The sequence below is a fragment of the Eufriesea mexicana genome, unplaced genomic scaffold (genome assembly GCF_001483705.2).
Source record: "Eufriesea mexicana isolate 0111107269 unplaced genomic scaffold, ASM148370v2 scaffold3508, whole genome shotgun sequence".
NCBI lineage: Eukaryota > Metazoa > Arthropoda > Insecta > Hymenoptera > Apidae > Eufriesea > Eufriesea mexicana.
In genome coordinates this window covers 58,726-81,474 of record NW_016911531.1, presented here as the reverse complement: position 1 = coordinate 81,474, position 22,749 = coordinate 58,726, and the positions used below count along the sequence as shown (strand labels likewise).

At 35.4% G+C, this 22,749-nt stretch overlaps 3 protein-coding genes across 17 annotated transcripts in view; all 3 read right to left on the bottom strand.

The window, feature by feature from the left end:
* Positions 1 to 120: 120 nt before the first annotated feature.
* On the bottom strand, positions 121 to 8,251 carry LOC108550947 (zinc finger protein 236). The gene is given in 24 exon segments (XM_017904893.1): positions 121 to 1,311; positions 1,419 to 1,698; positions 1,816 to 2,077; positions 2,148 to 2,260; positions 2,396 to 2,573; positions 2,720 to 3,000; positions 3,087 to 3,353; positions 3,455 to 3,581; positions 3,622 to 4,010; positions 4,137 to 4,371; positions 4,568 to 4,954; positions 5,040 to 5,179; positions 5,282 to 5,417; positions 5,494 to 5,572; positions 5,660 to 5,891; positions 5,985 to 6,127; positions 6,258 to 6,375; positions 6,450 to 6,587; positions 6,668 to 6,799; positions 7,038 to 7,202; positions 7,324 to 7,458; positions 7,596 to 7,880; positions 7,955 to 8,073; positions 8,149 to 8,251. Coding segments are annotated over 24 exon segments (5,586 nt in total). The 3' UTR covers positions 121 to 169.
* A 738-nt stretch (positions 8,252 to 8,989) lies between these two features.
* On the bottom strand, positions 8,990 to 13,633 carry LOC108550926 (mutS protein homolog 4). The gene is made up of 16 exons (XM_017904851.1): positions 13,537 to 13,633; positions 13,245 to 13,401; positions 13,078 to 13,148; positions 12,868 to 13,016; positions 12,537 to 12,730; positions 12,289 to 12,410; positions 12,007 to 12,224; positions 11,719 to 11,916; positions 11,459 to 11,645; positions 11,155 to 11,294; positions 10,989 to 11,092; positions 10,683 to 10,902; positions 10,366 to 10,581; positions 10,091 to 10,299; positions 9,785 to 9,971; positions 8,990 to 9,685 (listed from the first exon to the last, which is right to left on the bottom strand). Exons 1-16 carry the CDS (start codon positions 13,631 to 13,633, stop codon positions 8,990 to 8,992), a joined length of 3,165 nt encoding a protein of 1,054 aa, XP_017760340.1.
* Positions 13,634 to 13,904: 271 nt separating this feature from the next.
* RhoGAP19D (Rho GTPase activating protein at 19D) overlaps positions 13,905 to 22,749 on the bottom strand; it is a 17,240-nt gene continuing 8,395 nt past the window's right edge. For 10 of the 15 annotated variants that reach the window (XM_017904901.1, XM_017904912.1, XM_017904909.1 and 7 more), the window contains 12 exons: positions 22,677 to 22,749; positions 22,367 to 22,579; positions 21,818 to 22,273; positions 21,557 to 21,721; positions 21,070 to 21,450; positions 20,822 to 20,969; positions 20,559 to 20,695; positions 19,557 to 20,462; positions 19,306 to 19,447; positions 17,242 to 17,463; positions 15,808 to 16,109; positions 13,905 to 15,699 (listed from right to left, as the gene is read on the bottom strand). In XM_017904901.1, coding sequence (XP_017760390.1) covers positions 14,746 to 15,699; positions 15,808 to 16,109; positions 17,242 to 17,463; positions 19,306 to 19,447; positions 19,557 to 20,462; positions 20,559 to 20,695; positions 20,822 to 20,969; positions 21,070 to 21,450; positions 21,557 to 21,721; positions 21,818 to 22,273; positions 22,367 to 22,579; positions 22,677 to 22,749 — 4,099 coding nt within the window. In that variant the 3' untranslated portion in view covers positions 13,905 to 14,745. The remainder of the gene's footprint in view (positions 15,700 to 15,807; positions 16,110 to 17,241; positions 17,464 to 19,305; positions 19,448 to 19,556; positions 20,463 to 20,558; positions 20,696 to 20,821; positions 20,970 to 21,069; positions 21,451 to 21,556; positions 21,722 to 21,817; positions 22,274 to 22,366; positions 22,580 to 22,676) is intronic. The other 5 variants (XM_017904914.1, XM_017904915.1, XM_017904908.1 and 2 more) reach the window with 4 other exon arrangements.

Below are 22,749 nucleotides of genomic sequence, written 5' to 3'. Positions count from 1 at the left end.
TTACGTACGAATTAGGTATTTAATATGTTAATCGTCATACATAGGAAGAACATCGAATATTATTGTCTCTATTTTCTGATCGATATCCTGCAATTATCGTTTTCAATTAAGGAGGAAACATTTAATTAAAAAAAAAAAAAAAGTAACGATAGTTTGTACCAGATGCGTGTTACTTAAGAAGCTCGACAAAAGATATGTTGTCCAAACTTAAACTTTTAGCTTCGATAGTGTTTTCTTGAAGAGATGCTTTGGGTAAGAAGGATTGACGCACGCGCTTCCATTTCCTAACGTCGATGGCATCCAACTGATGAACACGTTTCACATGTGTTCGAAGATTGCCTTTTTGCGTAAAAGAATATTCACAGTACGGACAAACATATGGCCGATCGCCAGTATGGTGTTTTTGGTGCATCTGAAGAGTTGATTTTTGAGCAAATGATTTCGTACACAAATCACATTTGTATGGTCGTTCACCAGTGTGAATTCGCTTATGCCTTTCAACTTGGTACGGTTTTGTAAATGTTTTCCCACAAATGTCGCACTCCTTTTTAGACAGATTTCCTTTAACTGCTGGCTTTTCTGCTACTACTGATAACGCCTTTTTCGCTGGCACCTTTGAGAGTGATGGCTCTAACTGCGTTGTCACAGTTGATACCGCTAAAAGACAGTTATTCGATGGCGTTTTTAATATTTGTTCTATATGAGTTTCTTCCTTTGTATGCTCGTTACTAATATCAGACGTAACGCTGGATGTCGCTAATGTACATCCAGTATCAGAAACAACAACCGGTCGGTGATACGAGTTATTAGCCGATGATGCTGATGATGCTGATGATGCTGATGATGCAGATGACTGTGACAGTAACGATTCTTCGGTTTGAATGGTAACAAGACCATGTGTCAAAAGAAAATGTAAATTCGTAACTAATTGATTGCTTTCATTTATCGACATTATTGTTTGATTATTATTCGATACAATACCCTCAGTATCGAAATTAATTTGATCAGATAAACAGGTAGTTGCTGTCTCAATATTATATGCTTCTAAATGGGAAGCTAATCCTGTGACTGTTTGTGTTAGTTGTTCCTGTCGTACTGGTTGTTTTGATTCGAAACTATTCATCTCCTCTTTCTTTTCGTCAAATTTTTCAAGACCTGCTGCCACTTCAGCTATAACTGCAACCTTTAAATGCTTTTGTCTTCTCTTTGGATTATCTTTGCATTCCCGGGCATGTTTCAACAAATGCACTTTTCTATGACCGGAAGTTCGAAATCTTGAATCACAAATAGGGCACCTAAATGGTTTTGAACCTTTGGGATAAATAGACGAAATTTATTAAATAATTTTAAAACATGTACGAAAACAATAAATATAGTTTTTTTTTTTTGTAGAGATCCTTAATATTCATTTCACTTACCTGTATGCAAACGCATGTGAACTTTCAAACTGCCTTTAGTTGCAAACAGACTATTGCATACGTGGCAACGAAATGTTTTCTTCCCAGTATGAACTTTAGTATGTGAATCCAATGTACATTTTACAGCAAAACTTTTATTGCAATAATCACACTTGTATGGCCGTTCTCCGGTATGTGTGCGTACATGTCTTATAAGATCACTTGGTTTACGAAAAGTTTTCGGGCAATATTTACATTTATTTGTATATTCCTTCTGTTCCTTTTTGTCTATCAAGATATTCTATATGTGTAATAACATTTAATTAATGATACTTTATCGTTCCTCCCCTCCCCTTTTTCTCACTTTTTTTCTCATACAGTAGCGACGAAAGAAAATAAATAGTTATAATAAATTTACCTCTACACGATCCATTACTTCTCTTTCCGCTACTGTATCTAGAAGAACTTTCTCTGAAACAGCGGAATCCGGATCTATTACGATATTATTCAAAGGAAGATGACCATTTTCAATCGGTTGCACTTCCGATGAAAGCATCGAATTTTCTGAAACGTTATTTATTTCTGATGTGTTCCACATTAGTGTTTCATGAATTTTATTGTGTGATTTCAATTCGATTTTGCTATTAAAGTGCTTCTCACATGAAATGCACTTAAACGATCTACAGCAAAACACAAAGTAAAATGGTAAAAATTACAATTCATCATTATCACATTTCTTTTGATACTCACTGTTTTACAATATGAATCTTTGAATGCCTATTTAATCCACCGTTTGTGTAAAATTTAGAAGAGCACTCTGTGCACTGATACTCTTTTGTTCCACGATGGCTTGTCAAATGTTCCTAAAAAAAAAAAAAAAATTCATATTAAATTTTAATGATATCAATTATCAAATATAATGATGTATATCATTGATTGAATTAAGAAAGATTAACTAGAAGAGATAGAAAAACTCCTATTTATTTTAGGATATTTACTTTCAACCCAACTGTTGTAAATCCTTGTTGACTACACATATGACATTGCAATAGAGATTGTTCCTCAGATATTTTAGCAGTAGTAGCAGTGGTTTGAACGATTTCTGGAACATCGGGTGGCAAACCATGTATATTTGGTTGCCCTTTAAAATCTTGTAACGTTTCCCGTAACTCTTCTCTAGAGAATTTAAGTATATGATTATTACAACTGCTTTTAATTTACCCATTACAAATGTATCGTGTCATAGAAAACATTTTTTTCTGTACATATTTAAAACTGGCAGGTCTGTGATTAGTTAAGGAAGAGAAATAATAAGAACTTACGTAAAGAATATCGGGTTGATTGTGCATTGCTTGTTAATAGTACCCTTGTTGTTCTCTTCTATTGTGAATTCATGTGCTACACTCTCTTTTTTAGGAAAATTTTGTTGAGAAACAAACATTACTGCTTGCACACTAGATCTTTCTGATTGTTCAACATTTAGATTATCTGGTGTTGTAACACAAACAGAAAGTCGATGTTCATCTTTCACACTTCTAGGTAATATACTTGCCATGTTAGTTGAATTTCTTGTATCTAATCCGATATCAATTTCAGCATCAGACTAAAAGGTAAAACCTTTACTTATTAGATTCTTTTTTTAATGCAGGTAGTCCATGATTCGAAATTCAATTTACATATTTATCTTACTTGCAAGGCAACATGGTCCATCTCAAATGAACCAATCTGTGATGAAAATACATGTCCTTCAGATGATTCTACATTACTATTACTGTTACTGCTATTATTGTTTTCATATATAACATTTAACACAGGCTGTGAGTGTTCTTTTATATGATCAAAATCATTGGTATTTGCACTACTTGAGTGTCTTGAATGATTACTTCCCAAGTTAAGGTTCATCCCAATATTAAAAAGTTGTTGATTCAATGTCTCTTCTATCTCCCGTATGCTTTCCTAAAAATTAAACATTTCCGTTTTCAAAAAACAATTGCTATCATCTCTTTTATTTAGTTATTTAGTTATTTTTACTGGCAATTAGTTATTACAATATATACCGGGGTGAGTGCCTGATCGCTAGAGTAAACCGGCATCGTAACTGAGCCAGCTTCATCCGCGTGTAACATCTGTGAATTTTCTGAAAGGATAGATGTCATATATAAGATTGATGTTCAATGAATGGTCCTTTGATATTTAAATCATATACAGTGAAACGTATTGAAACATACGATTGATAAACGTTGTAGCATCACAGTTTGGCGATAAACCTTGTCTTACTTTTTCCTTTTCTTCGGTAATGCTTTGAAATTCTGGAAAAGTTTGCGAAAACTCTGATCCAAGTTGTGACTGAAATGATAATTCAACTGATCCAAGACGAGAAAGTGCAAGATTATCTGAAAAGGTAGAAGAGGACGCTGTGACGATGGTAGGGGTGGTAGTGGTAGCGGCGGTGGTAATGATAGAAATATTGTCAGTAATAGTGGAATTAATAGTAGTGATAGAGACAGAGGAGGTACAAGATGATTCAAGCGTCGCCGCTTGTTTAGAACTTTCCTTCATATTCGGTTTGTCTGAAGCTTGTTCTTGCATTTTGATTTTTTGTTGTTCCAGCTGCTACAGATTTATGAAAGAAAAAAAAAAAAATAACATTTCATCATTAATTATGAATCCAATTCTATTTTTTCCTTTTCTTTTTTTTTTTTTTTTTTTTTTTTTTTTTTTTTGTAACAGATATCGTACCCGTTGTGCCAATTCATGTTTATGTATTTTCATGTGTTTCCGGCAATTGGCGTAAGTTTTAAAAGTCTTGTGACAATAAGGACACATAAACGGCCTTTTATTACTATGAGTAACCAAGTGTCTTTTCATACTGCTTTGTGTAGAGAATTTCGCATTACAAACAGAACAACCGTATGGTCTCGAATCTTCATGGGTATTCAAATGTGATTTTAATACGCTATTTGATGTAAATCTCCTGAAATAATTTAAACCATTTATTACTTCTTCATCAAATTGGATATATACAATAGCAGAGTGTATACGTAGAGAAAAAGATAAAGCAATAAATTTTCTAATATAAATGAATATATTTATCTAAAAAAGAAGAAAAGAAAAGAGAGGTTGTAACTTGTAAATAATGCCGTAGATAAGCATTTTATTTGTAAATATACCTGTCACACTTAATGCATTTATAAGGACGTTCACCCGTGTGACGACGATGATGCTGCTTTAAATGGCTGATCTTTCTGAATGCTGCCTGACAAATCCAACATTTATGTGGTCTAGCTTGATCAACAGCTGTATCGAAAACACGTTTTTCCTTCGAAGATACCTGTGCCACGCAAATTTTGTTTCCCGCGTCGCTAATTATTAACGGTTCTTGCAAGATCACTTGAGGTACTAGTCTTTCTGCTTCTGGAGATATCTTTGATTTACCCTTTATTTGAGACTTCGACTGATTAGCAGTATGAGTATCAGTATCGATTGTGACGTGCATGTTGAGATCCTTATCGTTGTCAATGGATTTATTGAAATAATTTTCGGATTTTGTGTGCAAACTATCATAAAACGCACTTATTTGGAATTCTATTGAAATAGAATCATTGATTCTATTATGCGAAAAAAGATGTAATAATCACTCACCTGGTATGGGCAATTAAACTACCATGACACACGAATGTTTTGTCGCAAGAACCACAAGCATATCTTTTAATATTTGAATGGGTGCGTTCATGTGCTATCATAGTAGATTTCAAAGCAAATGAACGATAACAGTAGGTGCACTAAAGATACAAATATAAATGACATGTAAAGAAATGAATAAGAATCATCGATACGTATATGACACATATATACATAAAAAAATGTTTCAATATACATAGTACCTTGAAAGGTTTTTCTTGCGTATGTACACGCAAATGACGTATCAAGTCTGACGGTTTCTTGAATTCTTTGTGACAAAATGTACACGCGTACCATCTCACGTTTCCTACGCATCGTTGTTTTATCGTCAAATATTTTCTACAATAATGATGAAAAATGAATTGGTATCAACCGATTTCAACTAACCAACTTTTAGATATATAATATAGATTACCTCGTATCACCGTCAGCTGCACGATCCAACAATGTAACAAAATTAATACGGGCTCCGAATTTTTTCGCTTCCAATATACCTTTGACAAACAAGCTTCGTGAACAGCAAAGTACTAACTAAAAATAATTTTGCCATGATCTTGCAATTTTTCGAGCACAACGCGTACCTTCAGAAGAAGTTTTATTTTTACTAGGGAGACCACTGTTTTTCAGCGCTTGCTGCAAAATATCTTTTTTCATCATGCTTTCCGATAATATACACGATTCGAAATTTGATGATTCTGTAGTTTGATGAGCGTCAGATTCCAAAGACGCTAGTTGTGTTATAACACTGTCCACGGTCGCACGTATATCAGACTCCACATTAGTTGGATGAGTACTACCACTAGTAACATTCTCCTGAAAATCTTATGTATAACAATCTAGCCTCTTCAACAAATCTTATATTATAACAATAATATTAATGTATGTGATAGATAATTCATAATTTACCTCATTTACATCAGTGTGCATACGTTTCATATGACCATTTAAACTGCCAAGCTTTTTAAACACACACGAACAATAATTACATCCATATATAGGTTCTCCTTCTGGGACATTGTGAACTCTCATTATATGCGTGTTCAAATTACCTACAAATATATATTCATGTATCTCTAAAGGTGTAAAAACGATTCATAGACAGTATAGCTATTCAGACTGAACATTAATATGGTGCAAACAGTAAAAATTTACATCATACACAGTTGTGTCGAAAATTACCTTTCTGACTAAATTTGGCATTACAAAATTCACAGGCATGAGGTCGAATGCCATTGTGTTGCCACGTATGAATTTGTAATGAACTTTTTTGCGTGAATGCACGACCGCATACTGTACACTTCAAAATTGAGCAAAAGTTGAGTCGTATTATTGATTAAAAAATATAATTATACAAGGTCAAAATTAGTTTACCTTAAAGGGTTTTTCACCAGTATGCACTCTAATATGCCGCATTAACTGACTTGGTTTCTGAAAAGACTTCAAACATATGGTACATTTATATATTGTTTTATGTTTTGTCCCTCTTTTTGTTTGTTTTACTACTTTTGTCTGCAATTAAAGTAGAAATGAAGTTATAAATTATATAAACATCATCACTTACAATATGCTTGACACTGATTGCATCTTACCCTATAATGCTCACGAATATGGAGTCTATATAAGGCTGGTTGACTGAACTGCTTGTTGCATAATTTACATTTTCGTACTTCTTCGATCGTCCATTTTTCTCCATGAAGCTTCAAATGTGCATCCAATTGAGTCTACAACATTTATGATTAATTTATTATTTATATAATTTTAATTTATCAATGGTAATTAGACTAACAATTTTTTATCTTCACAATTTAAGGAAAATATGTATCAGGAGTGATGTTTATGTACTGTCTTATTTTCACTAAATTAACACAAAATCATATTGTGTTATATTATAGTTATATATTAACTATAATTGATATAATTAATAATAATAAAGTCAGTATGACTAATATTAATACTGACTTTTGTAGAAAAAGCGTCTTCACATTCTGTACAGAATAAATTTTCTTCCTTTTCATGCAACAACATATGAGACTTTAAGCTGGCCATTCTCGCAAACTTTTTACCGCATTCTGGACATTTCGGTTCACCTGTATTATGCGTAGCCATATGAAGCGTAAAATTTGTCTGCAAGTAGTATAAAACGATGGACAATGAAATTTACGTTAAGTTATATATCTCGTTACATAATTTCTTAGTATTGAAAGCATTCAATAAAATGTTGAAGAATGAATAAAATTACTACTACCGGTACATTGAACGACGCGGAGCATTTTGGACATCGATGTGGTTTCTCTTCTGCATGATTTTCCATATGTTTTCGATATAATGTCTGTTTACTAAATTCTTGATGACAAATATCACATGTTAAACTGCTTATATCCTAGAATAAACAAGAACCTTGTTGTTTTACCTTTGTACTGTATACACTTTAAGAAAATATACTTATGTAGTGGTTCACTCATTATTTATAATCATATAAAGAGAAATACAGTATAAGTAATTAAAATTCTGAATTACTTGCAAAGAAATTGCTTTGTTTTTTTTAGGCCTTCCAGGGTTATTCTTTTTCACAGTTACATTTATTGTCTTCTGTTTATAGGTCTTTTCATCCTTTTCATTACTTAATGAATCATTCGGAGGAAGCGATTGATATTCCTGTGTAACTGGTTTCTTGCACTTTACTTCCCTGCATGACTGCAACTTTATTCGATCAGTATTATCAGATTCAATTTCAAAACTTTCTGTTGACTGCTGAAGTTCCGAATCATTGGCAATATCTTCAACGCTTATTTGAAAAATAGGCTGAAATGGTGCATAATTGAGAAATAAGAAAATGCTCTGTAAAATGTATAATGAGATGTAGAAAAACAATGTACCGAATACAATGTTAAATTTCCATTTAGATTTCTTACATCTACTAACGATGCAGCTCCTCCACTTTGTCCAACAAGCATAACTGGAGTTGCAACAATTTCTAACATACCATCTTTATGTTCTGCAAAGGTTACAATGAGTTGCTCTAAATATTTGTTACAAATTCATTTCGAATTTCATTGTAATAAATTCTTACCAGTTACTGCTAAAAGTGTTCGACCATCCTCAGTAGCAACAAGATTTATAGGTATTGCCTCAACATGTGAAGACTCTGTAACTACATTGTGTCGCGTCAACATTTTTTCCATCATTCAAAATCACATATGACCCACGAAGAAAATAATTGTTTGCGTACTATTACACAGCAATGAGAATAACAATGACAATTTTTCAAAACACTAGATACATTCACAAAAATCTCTCATTATGTTAAACACTTCGCGAATGTTTTCGCATAATTCAAATATTTGAATTTCTTTTAAACGATGCATAACTTAGTTTTCTGCCAAAAATAAACTTAACCTATACTTTCACAAGTTGAGAGGTTAATTTCAGCCGTAGGTGTCATTAATATTTGTAAGCGACGATAAAAAAAGTTGAGAGAAAGAAAGAGGGAGCTCATCAGAAAGTAGAAAGAGGAAAACGATAGATACGTATTGGAATATAAGAATGATTTTGCAAATATAAAGATTAGGATAATGGAAAAGGGAAAAAGTGAAAGATGTTCGAAGATGTATAAATTGTGATATTTTTAATTGTAGAATCTATTGATATTTCAACTAACATCGAAGTAATACATTTGATAATGTTATCTTTAAAAGAAAAAATAGGAAGGATGGAGAGTGCACCGAACACAAAATAAAGTGTAATATTATTGTACACGTGGTTGAGTTTAGTATTACATTTGAACATATATAAAAGAAATAGGATGAAAAGGAATGAAGAAACAATAAAAAAGAAATAAAAAAGAATAGAAAAAGTTTGTATAACTAAGTCTTTTTACTAAAACTAAGTTAAGATATGTAAAATAGTTTATTTTAATGTGTAAAAGTTGAGTTATGAGAAATATCGGATAGTTCGAAATCATCATCTGAGAGACAATACTCGTACAGTTTCAACGTTGGTTTCTCCATCTTTGATGTCGACATTTCCATCGATGATATTTCGCGAGATACATTAAGCGATGAAGGAGGAATAATTCTATCGATAGTAGAACACGTACAATTAGAAGGTTCATCTAGTTCTTTATCGAACCGACATTTTAAATTATCAGGCGTTGACAAATGTTTTTCAGAAATATTGTTAGTTGTTATTGAGGAAAAAGATAAATGATCGATTGAATTAAACGAATAGCTATGCGATGTGTAAACTTCGTTATGTTTTGTTGAGTCCGTAGAAATCTCTACAGATTCAATATTTGTACAAATTGCAGTTTCATACGTATGTTGTTTCGTTTTATCGATAGGTGTAGAACACGTGGTTATACCGGATATATGTACTATATGTTCATTGTTTTCTTGTGCGTTAATTTTATTTCCATCTGTTATTTTTTCTACTACTTGTACATCCTTTTTGCAATTTTTTTGTTTCCAAAGTTTTAAGAAGCACTGAGCAAGCGAAATTACTTGTTCTTTACGAATTTTATCAGCTTCTAAAAGCTCGTGCAAGCTAATTAGTATGGTATAACATGATTTTTCCCATTTATTCGACCTCGTTGTAATTTGATCAACAATCTGTCAGGAGTAATCACGAGTTTAATAATAACGAGCATAATAATAAAAGTAATAATAATACAACACGAATTTGTACACGATAAGTATCGTAGAATATACCATTCGCGCAGAAGCATATTTTCGTGCTTTCTCTATAACTGATATTGGTAAGCCGGATAATTCAGCTAAAACAATACCATAGTCATCAGTAGGTGCCACACCATATTTTAATCGATGAGTATAGGTTAATCTGTCATGGCAATTATTGATTTCTAATTCTCGATTGTTTATCGTTTCGAAATATTGACTGAAAGATAATAACTTAAGATGTTAATTCATGGAAAAGTGGAAGAAGGTACATATTCTTCGGTCACGAGAAAGAGAGAAATATTTATCGATAAATTCATATGGAGAAGAATTGCATACTTTGTCACATTGTGGTACAAATCTGCTAGTTTTGTCAGATAAGAATAATGAGTGGCAGCAAAAATAAAAGCAGTTGTATTTAGAAGTTTTTCACATATAGCCCATGCAATTGAAGCACCTTCTTCGATAGCAGTACCCTTGCATAATTCGTCTAAAACGATCAACGAAGTTGGTGTGACAGATCTTAAAATATATTGTGCTTCTTTCATCTAGAAGATAAGAAATTTTATTGTTTCGTGCAATTATAAAGAATATAATCAAATAGAATAGCTCACTTCAAGGGCGAATGTGGACGCATTGCATTCGATATCATCGCGAACGGCTATTTTACAGAATATGAGATCTGCTATACGAAACATTGCTTTTTTAGCCGGTACGAAACAGCCGAGTTGTGCCATTATATGTAATAAAACAATTTGTTTAAGATATGTTGATTTGCCGCTCATATTAGGTCCTGAGATTACACATAAATTCTGAGGTATCGATGCATTCTATAATAAAAAATGAAATTTAATGAATAGCAAATTATAATATAGATAATATAATATATACAAAAATTTGTAATATTCGGTAAAAGAAGAAAACAAATTACAATGTTATTAGGTACAGGGCCATCGAGGCCAAGAACATCCATTATTGGATGTCTCGAATCACATAATTCTAGTTTCGTTCCGAACGATGGTCTCACATATGTTTGAAGAGAACTGATTTGAGCAAGAGATATTATCAGATCCAATTCTGCAATATCCGTACTTAATTGAAATAAACAGCCAATATATTCTCGGATACGTTGCAACAAGTCACAGAGAAGTCTATTTGTACAGAAATACAGATTTTTATTTGAAAACGAAAACCCATTGCGTTCATCCATAAAAAATCTGTGTTAGTATATACATACACGTTGCTCATTAGATGTAATTCTTCGCACGCAATTTTACACTGTTGACTCAATATTGCGATTGCATTGGTAGTCATAGTATACATTCGTTTATTCCTTCGTACCTACAGCCCATCTTATGTTATCAAAGAAAGGTATTTAATAATGTTTGGAAGGGTATAATTACCTCTATGAACTCAGATGGTGGATCAAAGATATTAGTGTTTGAATTTCGAGGTAATATTGCTTGAATATGATAGCCCAGAGAAGCGTTGCAGCTCAAAGACAAAGTTAATTTATATTTAGATGCCAAGTTTTCCACCATAGCTATCGAAGAAAAATAAACGAGGGTAAATTATAATATGATAGATATTATAATTTATATAAATATATGTAAATATATTTAATTATATATTTGGTGAGTATATCGTGTTCAAGAAAAAGGAATTAACGGAAGGAACACTCGATCGTAGCTTTGTCGATTTACAGACTTTTCATGTCGTCGATTAACTCGCAATAGGTTTGTCGGGCAATATCTAATAGATCATTAATTCCTGCTTTGATAGCGAAGCAACGTTGCATATTTGAAGATGAATATCCTGTTACGAATTTTGCATCTGGATGTATTGTTTCGAGAATCCTTTCTCGCATTAGTCTAAATTCGTCACTTTCCAGTTTCTGAGAGGTATTAAAATGCAAAAGAACGATGCTTGTACATATATGTAAAACAAAGTAGAAAATTTGTACAAACCTTTCGCATGCTACAGAAAAGTTGGCTTTCACCCGTTAGTAATATCTTTTCAAGTTCGGGAACAACATCTAATAAATTTTTCAATAATAAAACATAATTTAAATTCTGTTCTGCGTTTTGGACGTTGTTTTCATGTAAAATAGGCGTTGTCGATAAAATTAAAAGTCTATCAGCACCATAAAGTCGGCGTACTATAGGCTACAAAAATGTTTTAAAATTAAGAAAGATGAAGAAAAAGAAGAAAAGAAAAAATATAAAAGAAAAATATGGCAACGCCACTATATGAACCTGAATAAGTGCACGTAGCGAATGGTTGGATACAAGTTCGGCAACAGCAGCTTGGCGCTCAAAAATTGTGCGTTCTTCACAAGGAGGTTGAAGTATATTTGCACGTAAAAGTTTTCTACCCATAGGCGTCGAACATCGGTCCAAGCTACACAATAAACTGATATTTCGTTGACCACATTGCGACTGAACTAATTCCAAGCTCCGTGCGCTTTCCAAATCTATAAATTTCGTGCTATTTTATATTGCATTCCTTACACTCTCTATAACATTTATAATTATTACCTATCATGGTAGCATTCGGGGATCCTTGAAATTCGATTTTCATTGATTTTGGAGTGTAAACAATGCGTTGAGCGTACTCAATGTATTTCAATAGCGCTGCAACTGCAGCTAATGCATAATATCTGTAATCCATTGAAATTAAATTTTAAAGTACACGCATCACGTTTACATTGTACTACAATACTATTACAGGCGATACGGAAGAATGATATATTGTCGTATTGTTATCGGTTTAAAATAATGTTTACTTTTGTTTAACAAATAATTCCACCGAAGAGTATTCAGGGTTGCAAAGAGATTTTATTCGCTCCAATCCTATTGTATCGTTGAAGTGTACGCGAGATATTGCTGTGACTTCTACTTCAGGGAACTTGTCTATTATCGAACGATGAAGGACATTTCTACCTGTAATACGTTCACACATTGTGTCTGGCATTAGAACCTGCAATATCAAAATAGAACCAAAATCAGATTCATTCATTGAATAACCGATTACATTTTATTCGGAGAACGTTCAATAAATTTTGATCGTTGTTTAAATCTGATACGATGCGGACAGATATATTCATAATAACTTACTTCTATCGGGTCAAATAAATATAATTTGCTCAAAGTGTTAATATAGGTTTGAGAATCGCTGATTTGACAAAGAATAATGTGCGGACATTGGATGTTCAGCGCGGCTATCCCCACTTCGGATCTCGCATCACCTCGACCGGTCGTTATCGCTATTTAATTGTATCAAATTAATAAGCCGAAGATTCTGTTAAAACGAGATGATAAACTCACCGAGAACGGTGCCACTAGCAACAGATTCAAGCAAGCTCGAACCACCACCCGTAGTGGTTCTTGTCCCAGATCTAAGAATTATCGAATATCACCGTGCATTATTATCATTGATAAATGCTATTTTGATCGTTTGATCAAAGAAACGAATTATTTCATTCGATAGTTACTTAGAAACGTAATTGCGCGAAGTACTGGTTAAGAAAGACGATGATATCGGAATGGCCTGATTACGTCTTGTACTTCGATATTTTGGGCTTTTCGAGGAACTCGAGTTTGCTGATTTCCAATTTGTTCTTCGCTGTTTCCCCATATCAAATTCCAAGTCTGTATAAAATATATTAATAGAGATACAAGATAAAGAAGTCAGAAAATGTGTATAGACCAGAGATTTATTTCTAGTGATCAATAAAAGAACGTTATAATAAATAATTGGTTAAATTTGCCATGATCATTACGTACGACGTTTCATTAATGGCAAATTGAATTCTTCCCGTGGTCGGGCTGTATTTCGTTTATTCGGTGGTTTTAAAATCGTTTCGGTTCTTATTACGTTCATATTTTGATTCAATTAAAAAATGATACGCAAAGTGGAAAGCAATAACGAAGATTGAATACACGTATAAATATAACGAGAGTCTCCATCGCGCCATCTACATTCTCTCGAAGATAAAAATTTAGTCGTTTCATGCGCGGGAACAATGAAACTGGAAGAGGGAATCATGGAACGAAGGAAAGATCTGTAGAATGACATCCAATTAATGTGTTCGATTGTTTCTTAAATTAGCAATATATAAGATTTATTTACAAATTTGATACCATGTGTCCGTAGGTAATACATACTTCCTTCAATTTCAGGTATCTCGCATATTCAATAAATAATAGTATCACGATTGTTACGAATTTAAAATAAATATCGCTTTATCGTCGGTCTGTAGTTTCATCGGTTCACGTACATATAGATATTTACAAGGCTTAGATTGTCAGGCTCATAAGCTGCCTTAAATGATTTCACAACTATATCGAATAATCGTATTCAACGAAGAAACTACGTTTTTTCGAGTAAAAGAAGTACCATTGTTCGTTCATGTTAAATCTTCGAACAAATCCAGTCTCCATATACGCGTATATAGTCGAGTAAGCGAATAATATTCGCCCTGGGAAGAAAAGCATGATTCACGAATCATTGCCACTCTATAAATATGCCTAAAATGCATAGACAGATGATACATGTCGATCAAATTTGTCGACCTCACACAGCCGATGCGTTTAGTTAAGTGCAAAACTATGTGAAAATTGGTTGTATTCAATTACTAAGAGATATAAAACTTATGGGTTAAACGTTTGTTCTGACGCTTATAGCGAGTTAAGAGTGCACGCATGCAACAATACATAGATACAGGTTACATACGTTACATACGTGCATATTCGCTCAGAGCGTTCGATAATTTTGTCTAATCTATATACGTTATATGTACAAAAAATTGCACACGATCACGGTTTACAAGTACGATACGTAAATAAGTAATTGACACGCTGCGATATAAATGCTTCGTGAGAAAGAAACGCGTTGGTATTTGATGACTGAAATATCAATATTTATGGATCTTCTCTTTTATTAACTCTTACTTTTTTTCTCTTTAGATGCAACGTTCTATCGTGTGTTGCGCATTATACATGACTCTCGAGAGGTACTTTAAACACTTTGGAAGCTAAGCTGGTATCCGGTAAAGATTGTGGACGAGCATTGGTCACGTTAAAGACAACGTTACTTGGGCCGCGAAAGCTAACTTCGATAAGAAAACTAGCATCGGTGAGACCAATACGACCGGTACTTAAATCCGGTGAACTTGTTCTAAGTTGACTTTTCTTCGGCCTATACTCGTTTCTAACCACTCTTTCAGCCTCGACTTGCAGTTTATTATCCAACCAATGCACTTTGTCAAAGTCCTTAGTACCCCCTACAGTATGCCTGCGCTTAATCGATCGTTCGGGCATACCATTCTTTCGTTTTAGTTTCGTCGCACTATCTTTCCTCACAGATTGCCGTCTCTTGCTGATATTACATTCAGTTTTCTCAGTTTTTGTCAGTGATTCCGATCGTTTCAACTTACTGTTGGGGGAATCGGATCTTTCTGAATGTTTATTCAAACTTTCGGATCGTTTCAATTTACCATTGGTTGGTGACGAAAGTCTTTCAGCGGAATGCTTGTTTAAACTTTCAGACCTCTTCAACTTGGACGAAGTGTTTTCAGATCTTTTATTTAAAGATTCCGACCTTTTCAGTCGCGATCTGACTTCAAAATTCGTCAGGCTTTCAAATTTTTCCAGTTTGTTGGAATAATTCGAATCGACATCGTGTCGAAAATCTTTCGCGTCATCGGCTACCTTTCCACCTTGTGCTGACCCAGACGTTTCTTTTTCGATCCTACAACATTCTTGTGCTTCATTCGCACCGGAAATTAATACGTCGACTGTTTCCTTGCTCGATCGCAATTGTTCTTGTTTCGATTCAATCCTTTTACGTACAATAGCACTTCTATCATTGTCCGGTATATCAGCATCCAGTCGATCGACACTACTATTCTCCGTTACCGATGAATCCGTATCTTTCTCTGGGGCATCCTGCATAATTAAAGCAAGCAATGGATGAGTGTATGTGCGTGCACAGAGCGGACGAAGAACGAGTATACTACGATTGATTATTAATTCGCTTTAATCTAATATACTTGCATTTTTTTGACGAACGTATTGATGCTTTTCGATAGACGTTTTATGAAGACTCGGATCCCGATAGCTTTCAACCGAATGAGAATTCACCGATTGAGGTGCAGCCGTTTTGTGTTCGTCTTTTTCTTCTCGCAATCCTCTTCGTTGATTACGTAATTTTTGTGACTCTTTTGTTATCATAGTATCCTCGTCACTGAAGGACAGATTTTCCGTAGTGGATCCACGAATCGTTTGATTCGATGAATTTACAAGAGACCTCCATTTACGATCGAATGTGGTTGTCAAGCTGGTCAAAAGGTCGCTACCTGCAATTCAATCGATTTACTTTAATAGAAATGCGTCGATTATTTGTGATGGAGCCTGTATAAATCGGAAGCGAACGGTTCAACGAGAAACACATACAAAGCATCGAACAGTGGTCGATTATTCTTGACCACAATATAAAATTATGGTCGTTCGCATAACAGCAAACAACGAGCGTGATGTCGAGCGTGATAACGAGGCTTGAAACGTTCGTTAGGAAGATTTCGTTAGGTGGATGAAACAGCGATTACAAGTTTAACAATTCGTCGGATAAATTGCATTTTGTTCACTCTCCTTACTACACGCTAGAATAACTGGTAATAGTCGATCGGTATTTAAGAAACGCCGCGTATCCGTTTAACCCTCATCCACTTCATCTTGGTTCTTCTTCCGTTTCCGATTTTCAGATGTGCGAAGAACTCGAATACAATGAAATTGCGGTATCTTTTATAAGTATAACGTTATTATAAGCAAAGAGGAATGGCAAAAAAAAATAAAAAAAAAAAAAAAGAAAAAAATAAGGAATGATGAAAGAAGAAAAAAGAAAAGATATGAGAAAACGGGGGGAAAACTAAAAGAACGAAGAAAGTTGTTTTAACCCTCATTACTTCCTCCTATTTGATGTGCATCGGGACCAGAGAAGGGGACAAATTAGAGAAAGGTGTTATACGAGAAGAAAGCAAACAGTACAATATAATAATGAATGCAATTCGTTTCTTATTCGAACAGAGCGATACGTATTCTAGAAGTTAAAAATAGTTTAAAATATTAAAACACACGAGAAATCGAAGAGAACGAAAGGAAAAAAAGGCGAAAACCAATATGAAAGCAATAATATCTGTAGCACTCGGTACATTTTTGATCGACAAGAAGTAATTTCTTCCAAAAGAAACGAAAGATAACAGGCAGACATACAAGCAGCAACGGTGTTAATGAATGAGCGAACGAATGGTGAAAATGTTGAATGAAAAACAGAGAATAAAGCAAGAGAAACAGGTAAGACTTTGAATAAAACGTGGAAAATTTGTTAACGTGCGCTTAGCGGAAATAAAGAGTGTAAAGCCATTCGTGTGAGTTAACCATAGTCGAGCAGTTTGCGACTTGGTACTCTTGCTGGCAGACGATGTAATTTACCTCGAAGGAATCTGTTTAAAGTCTTGGAAGATAATCCGGCCCCTGAGCCCGAAGACACCCCTCGCGGTGGTGATTGCTCGACAGGCTCGATAGGCTCCGAGAATTCGGAGGGCTCCGAGGCCGGTATTCCCGAAGAGGATGCGATGGGTGTCGATGATCGTTGCGCGACATTGACGTCGCCTGCGTCTGACACTGACACTGACCCTGGTACTTGCATTCGCCCTGGCATCGACATTGGCATTGGCATTGGTATTGGCATTGGCATTGGCATTGGCATTGACATTGGCATTGGCATTGGCATTGGCATTGGCATTGACATCGGCATTGATATTGGCATTGACATTGGTATTGACATCGGCATCGACATCGGCATTGGCGACGGGCCCGGTGTCTTCGAGGCGGGACCAGGGGAGGTGGCGGTACCATGTAGGTGTGACGATATGTACCACCAAAAACCGGGATTTGCCGTTTGCCTAAGAGTGTTCAACGCATTCGCATCGTCATAATCGACACCCTATCGAGAACATGTACTAACAGCTTCTGGCAGTGACAAACGAGCAAACCATCGAACGTATACAAGCGAGTCTCCTGCCCCTCTTCCATTGCTACACCCACTCGGCTTCTTTCCTTCATCATTCCTTACTAATCCATCTATCAACTATTTTCCTCCATCTACTTTCTCTATCTTTACTTCATTCTATACCTCCTTCTGCTTTCTCGTCTCGTTTCATTTTTTCCCATCGGCTCAACTTTATCGCATATATATCGGTTATACTAGACATTTGTACTATCAGTTTTCATGCAGATTTAGAACTATTACCTTGTGATTTACGAATCTTCCTGATTCAAGATGAAAGGAAAAAGAAAAAGAAAGAATAGAGAGAGGGAGAGGGGAGGGGGAGAGAAAAAAGGAAGGGAATGGTAAAATATATGACACTGGAAAGATTAACATCAACTGGTTACAGACACTGATATGTAATACACCGAGATTTTAGGTGAGACTCGTTTGAAGAACGAGCAGGAGGCAGTTCCAACGCCAAGACCAAAAGCGAGCGATTAAGCGCGCAAGAGGCGAAACTACCATACGAAGAAGCTTTGTTTTTCCATTCTTATATCATTGTATTTAAGGTTCATGCAAATGCGGAGGGAACATTTCTAACGAAAATAACCAAATGCAAGTTTTAAAATGATCGAATCTGACTCGAAGTAAATATGATTACCAGTCACGATGTGCACACGTTGAAACTTCTCTCCAAAGTGTACAATTAATTAATTGATCAAGTTCGACCAACTTTGATCTTGGTATTCAACAGAAAGTGTGTACGCATGCACGAAACAATATATATAGGATGAAGGAAACTGCTTTGAATCCGAATAATTAAAACTATCATGAACGAATCGATGGAGGATAAACAAATTCATAACGATATGCTTAATCTACATAAAGTGCTATGTGCTGTCGTTTCATGTTGCAACGTTTTATCAATTTTCCTGAAAACACTGCAATAACAGAAGGAAAGCGAGTAACAGAAGAAGAAACAGACGAAGATGAAAAAAAAAAGAAAGATGAGAAACGATTTTAGAGTATCAATGAGATAAAAATTAAATAAAATAACCGTATGCATCTATCGTGCAATATTGGTCAGTCGATCATAAATACCTCTTAAGGAATAGCAAAGAACAAATTAAAAGTACCTAGAAAGCTTTTTATTAATGGTCAGAATCTTCTGAGTCCATTGTAGAAAACAAGATCCAGCTAGACTCACCGAGAGCGTCAGAAGCAACGTTACATAGAGAAAAATATAAAGAGAATAAATACATACATAGGACAGGGGAATATGTCTCATGATAATTTTCTATCGAAATAGTGAACACTGAAATCGCGCACATGTTGCATATTTCGAACTTTCTCGGTTCGTACGTTTTCCGATAATTAAAAAAATTCACTCAACAACAAAATATACATCCAGTATTAGAAGACAAATGTCAGTTTAAGTTTTGGAAAATAAAGATATTGACGCTTAAAATATTAAAGAGCATCGATATGTATGTATTAATACTAACCATCGTCTGAGACATCGCTCGAAAGGGGTTTCCGTTGTTGATTGGTCGGTGAAACTGACGACTGAGAAATGTCGTGTGTTTCGTGTAGAGAGTCCAAGCTGCCGTAACGAATAGGTGGTAACGTTGATTGTTCCAATGACTGCTAGTAAATTTCAAGAAATTATACATTGCATATTATATTGTATTATATATGGATGATCTTTCTTCCTATCATAAACGCGATGAGATTTGAATCGATGCAATACACTTACCTCTGTATCGGTTTTCAATTTCTTTATAATGGTGTTTGGAATGTTCTCTGGGGGTAAAATCGCAGTAGGCTCGTCCGTGTGTTGCGTTACTCGTCTAGTGGATATGGGTTGTTGTTGCACAGCTATCGAAAGAGGTGGCATCCGAGCAGTCGATCGAGAACCGATATCAAGGAAGGATTTATCGGTAATTCTGTCACCAAAATTGGACAATCGTGTTGCGGATGAAAGATAAGTAGGCGTTGTCACCGTGGTATCAACTATACTGTCGAGTAGATCATCGTTCTCCATTTCACGTTTAGCCACTTGCCATTCCATCTCGATCCTTCGTCGTTCTTCTTCTCTCTTTTCAGCTTCTCGTCTTTGTCTATTCTGATCTCTTTGTAGCATTGCTTTTGTTTCCTGTTCGAACCTTCGTATACGTTCTTGGGTAGTTGCATTCAATCCTGCGTACGTTCTTATCGCGATCTCGTCATTGCTTTGTTTGGTATCGTTCGAAGCGCTCGAAAGCGTCGAACTTGCGTCGAAGCAGCTCAAGCCAGTCTCGCTAGAGAGTCGTGACGACTCGGAAGCCGACGAGACGGCCGAGCGATGAGCTGGTTGAATCGATGGAACTGACTCTACCGCAACATTTAAATATTTATTCGATTTATCGGGGGAAACATCATCATAGCTATTCAATACATCATGGGTATCTATGGCACAGTCAGTTATGCTACCGTTACCAGCAATAGCGTTATTAATTGCAGTCTCATCGAGCGTCGGAGATCGATTGGATCGATCGATGGAACGATTCGATTGACTCTGACTTTCGTGCATTAAAACGATCTCACTGACTGAACATTGCCTTTCATTCAATGCCATACTCCGTCGATTCTGAAGGTTTTCCACTTCTTGTTTCATCCTCGGCTGAATATGAAACAAATGCAATTATAATGATTAATGTGCATTGGAAATCGGTTAAACAAAGTATAAGTGTACCATCAAGCATTTGATATTTCTCACATTAAACCAAACCTTATCGACTTCGTGAGTTTCGTTGTCAGTTTCATCTTGACATTTCCTTCTTCTTTGTATCTTTCGGTTAGCCGCAGATATAATGGATGATACAATGTCCTTGGCAGATGCCATTTCACGTACTCCTATTTTGAAATTGATTTCGGTTAGGTGAAAATTAAAATATGAATAGAGCATAAATTGCAAAGTAGAAGAATAAATACATATTAATAAAATAGTAATAAGGAAAAGTTAAAATTATGAATGATTACCTTCGACTTTTTGAATATTGTTCAACAAAAGATTATGATTATTACTGGAAGTTGTGGTTTCGATCTCGCTAGCATCGGCTGGAAGGCTAAGATTAACGCTCAGTCTGCTTAAATCGTCCAAATCATCGTCCGAAAAGAACCAGTCGACCTATCGCGGTGTAACCAATAATCCAATCAAAAAATGCTTTTCTTTTGCGTTTTCGTCATCCCTTATACAAGACCAAAAACATCATAGGTCGAGTACATACGTTGTTTAATAAGCTCTCAACGATCCGACACTGGTGTGACATGTCGGTAACCATAGTAACCATATTATCTCTGGAACCACTTGCTCGCACCAACGTAGGACCAAATACAATGGCTAAGTTCTTTGCTTCCATCTTATTGACCTCGCTATGTTCGACAATTCTTTTTAGATGAAACATCAGATACTTGAGAGTCTCGAAATGATGTTCTGGAAGATCTCTCAGCAACTTCCTTATCGTTGTCATCCTTCTCTGAGGATCTTCAACTTTATCAGCATCAATGAACATCGGATATAATTCTGCGGTGAGCAATGAATCCGGAAGCTGTCGAAAGAAGGACTTAAGGAGGGAAGATATTACATTTACATCGCTCCACCTAGGATCCTAAAAGGTGCGAGAAAAAATAAATCCAATGATCGAATAAGTGTATTCCGCGACACAAAAACAGACGGATTATCGTAACAAGAATATGTAGAAAGAAAGATTTTACCTGAAGATTAATATTTTCGAATCCTTTGTTCACGCTGTCTGTTAGATGTGAAATAGCGGCGGTATTACCGGGTACCCTATAGATACCAACGACCTCGAGACCCCTTGCTTCCACAATGTTTGTGCACATTTCAACAATCAATGGTACATACTCCGAGAAAGACGACTGTCCAAAAAATGAAAATGGATAATCCATTACCATATGAAAAAGTATGTTACCAATAAAAGGGAGTTTATATGTAACATAAATGCGTAGAATTACCGGTGGGCAGAGTTCAAGTGGTACTTTGAAAGTAGCACCCTCCGGTGGTAGTTGCGTGGTTGGTGACGAAGGAGATCCGGTTTGACCGTGCATTCTTCGCAATTGTTTCGCAACTCTACCTTTCCATGTCTTAGTTTTTGGAGAAACTAAACTATCGATCATTTGACTCGGTTTCCGAGTTTTATTTATCGGTGATTGACCGGTCGGAGATCTGTTTCTAAAGGACGTTAACTTTTTGATACCTTTGTGTCCTGGAAGAGGACTTAATCGTTGACCTCCACTACCACCACCACTACCACCACCACCACCACCACCACCACTCCCACCACTAGCACTACCACTCGACATTATCATTGCACTAGTATTCGTGGTTGTTTGACACGATGAAGAACTGCTGGTAGGACCTGGAGTTTGTGGAACAGCTTGTTGCTTCAAAGTGCTATTGTGAGTAATTTCCTAAAATATAAAACGAGATTAACATATATACAGACTTCTTGTACGAGATATTTAATATGTGCATAACTGCTAATTATAACATTTTAAACTCACGGACGGTTTTTCAACGGCAGCATGTTCATGTAACGCTCGTAACCAAAGTGCCATGGATGCTGCATCTTCGGTCTGCAGCAAAACCTCTGCATTCGGATTCGCCAATCGTAATACGTGTTTACGTTTTGTATAATCCTCCGCAATATCGACAAGGGAACATCTCACGTCTACGCTTTGAGCTACATTTTCACCGTCGCAGGCCAACGAAGGACTCTAAAGACGATGGAAAATCATTCGCACGTATATAGATTTATTTAATTTATAGTTTTAAAATCAACCAACTTAAAAATTGATATTTCTTTTTAAATACCTGATTTTGACGATCCTTATAAAAGAAGAGAATCGGTCCACGAAGAACGCCCCATAGCTGTTTCCATGAACGA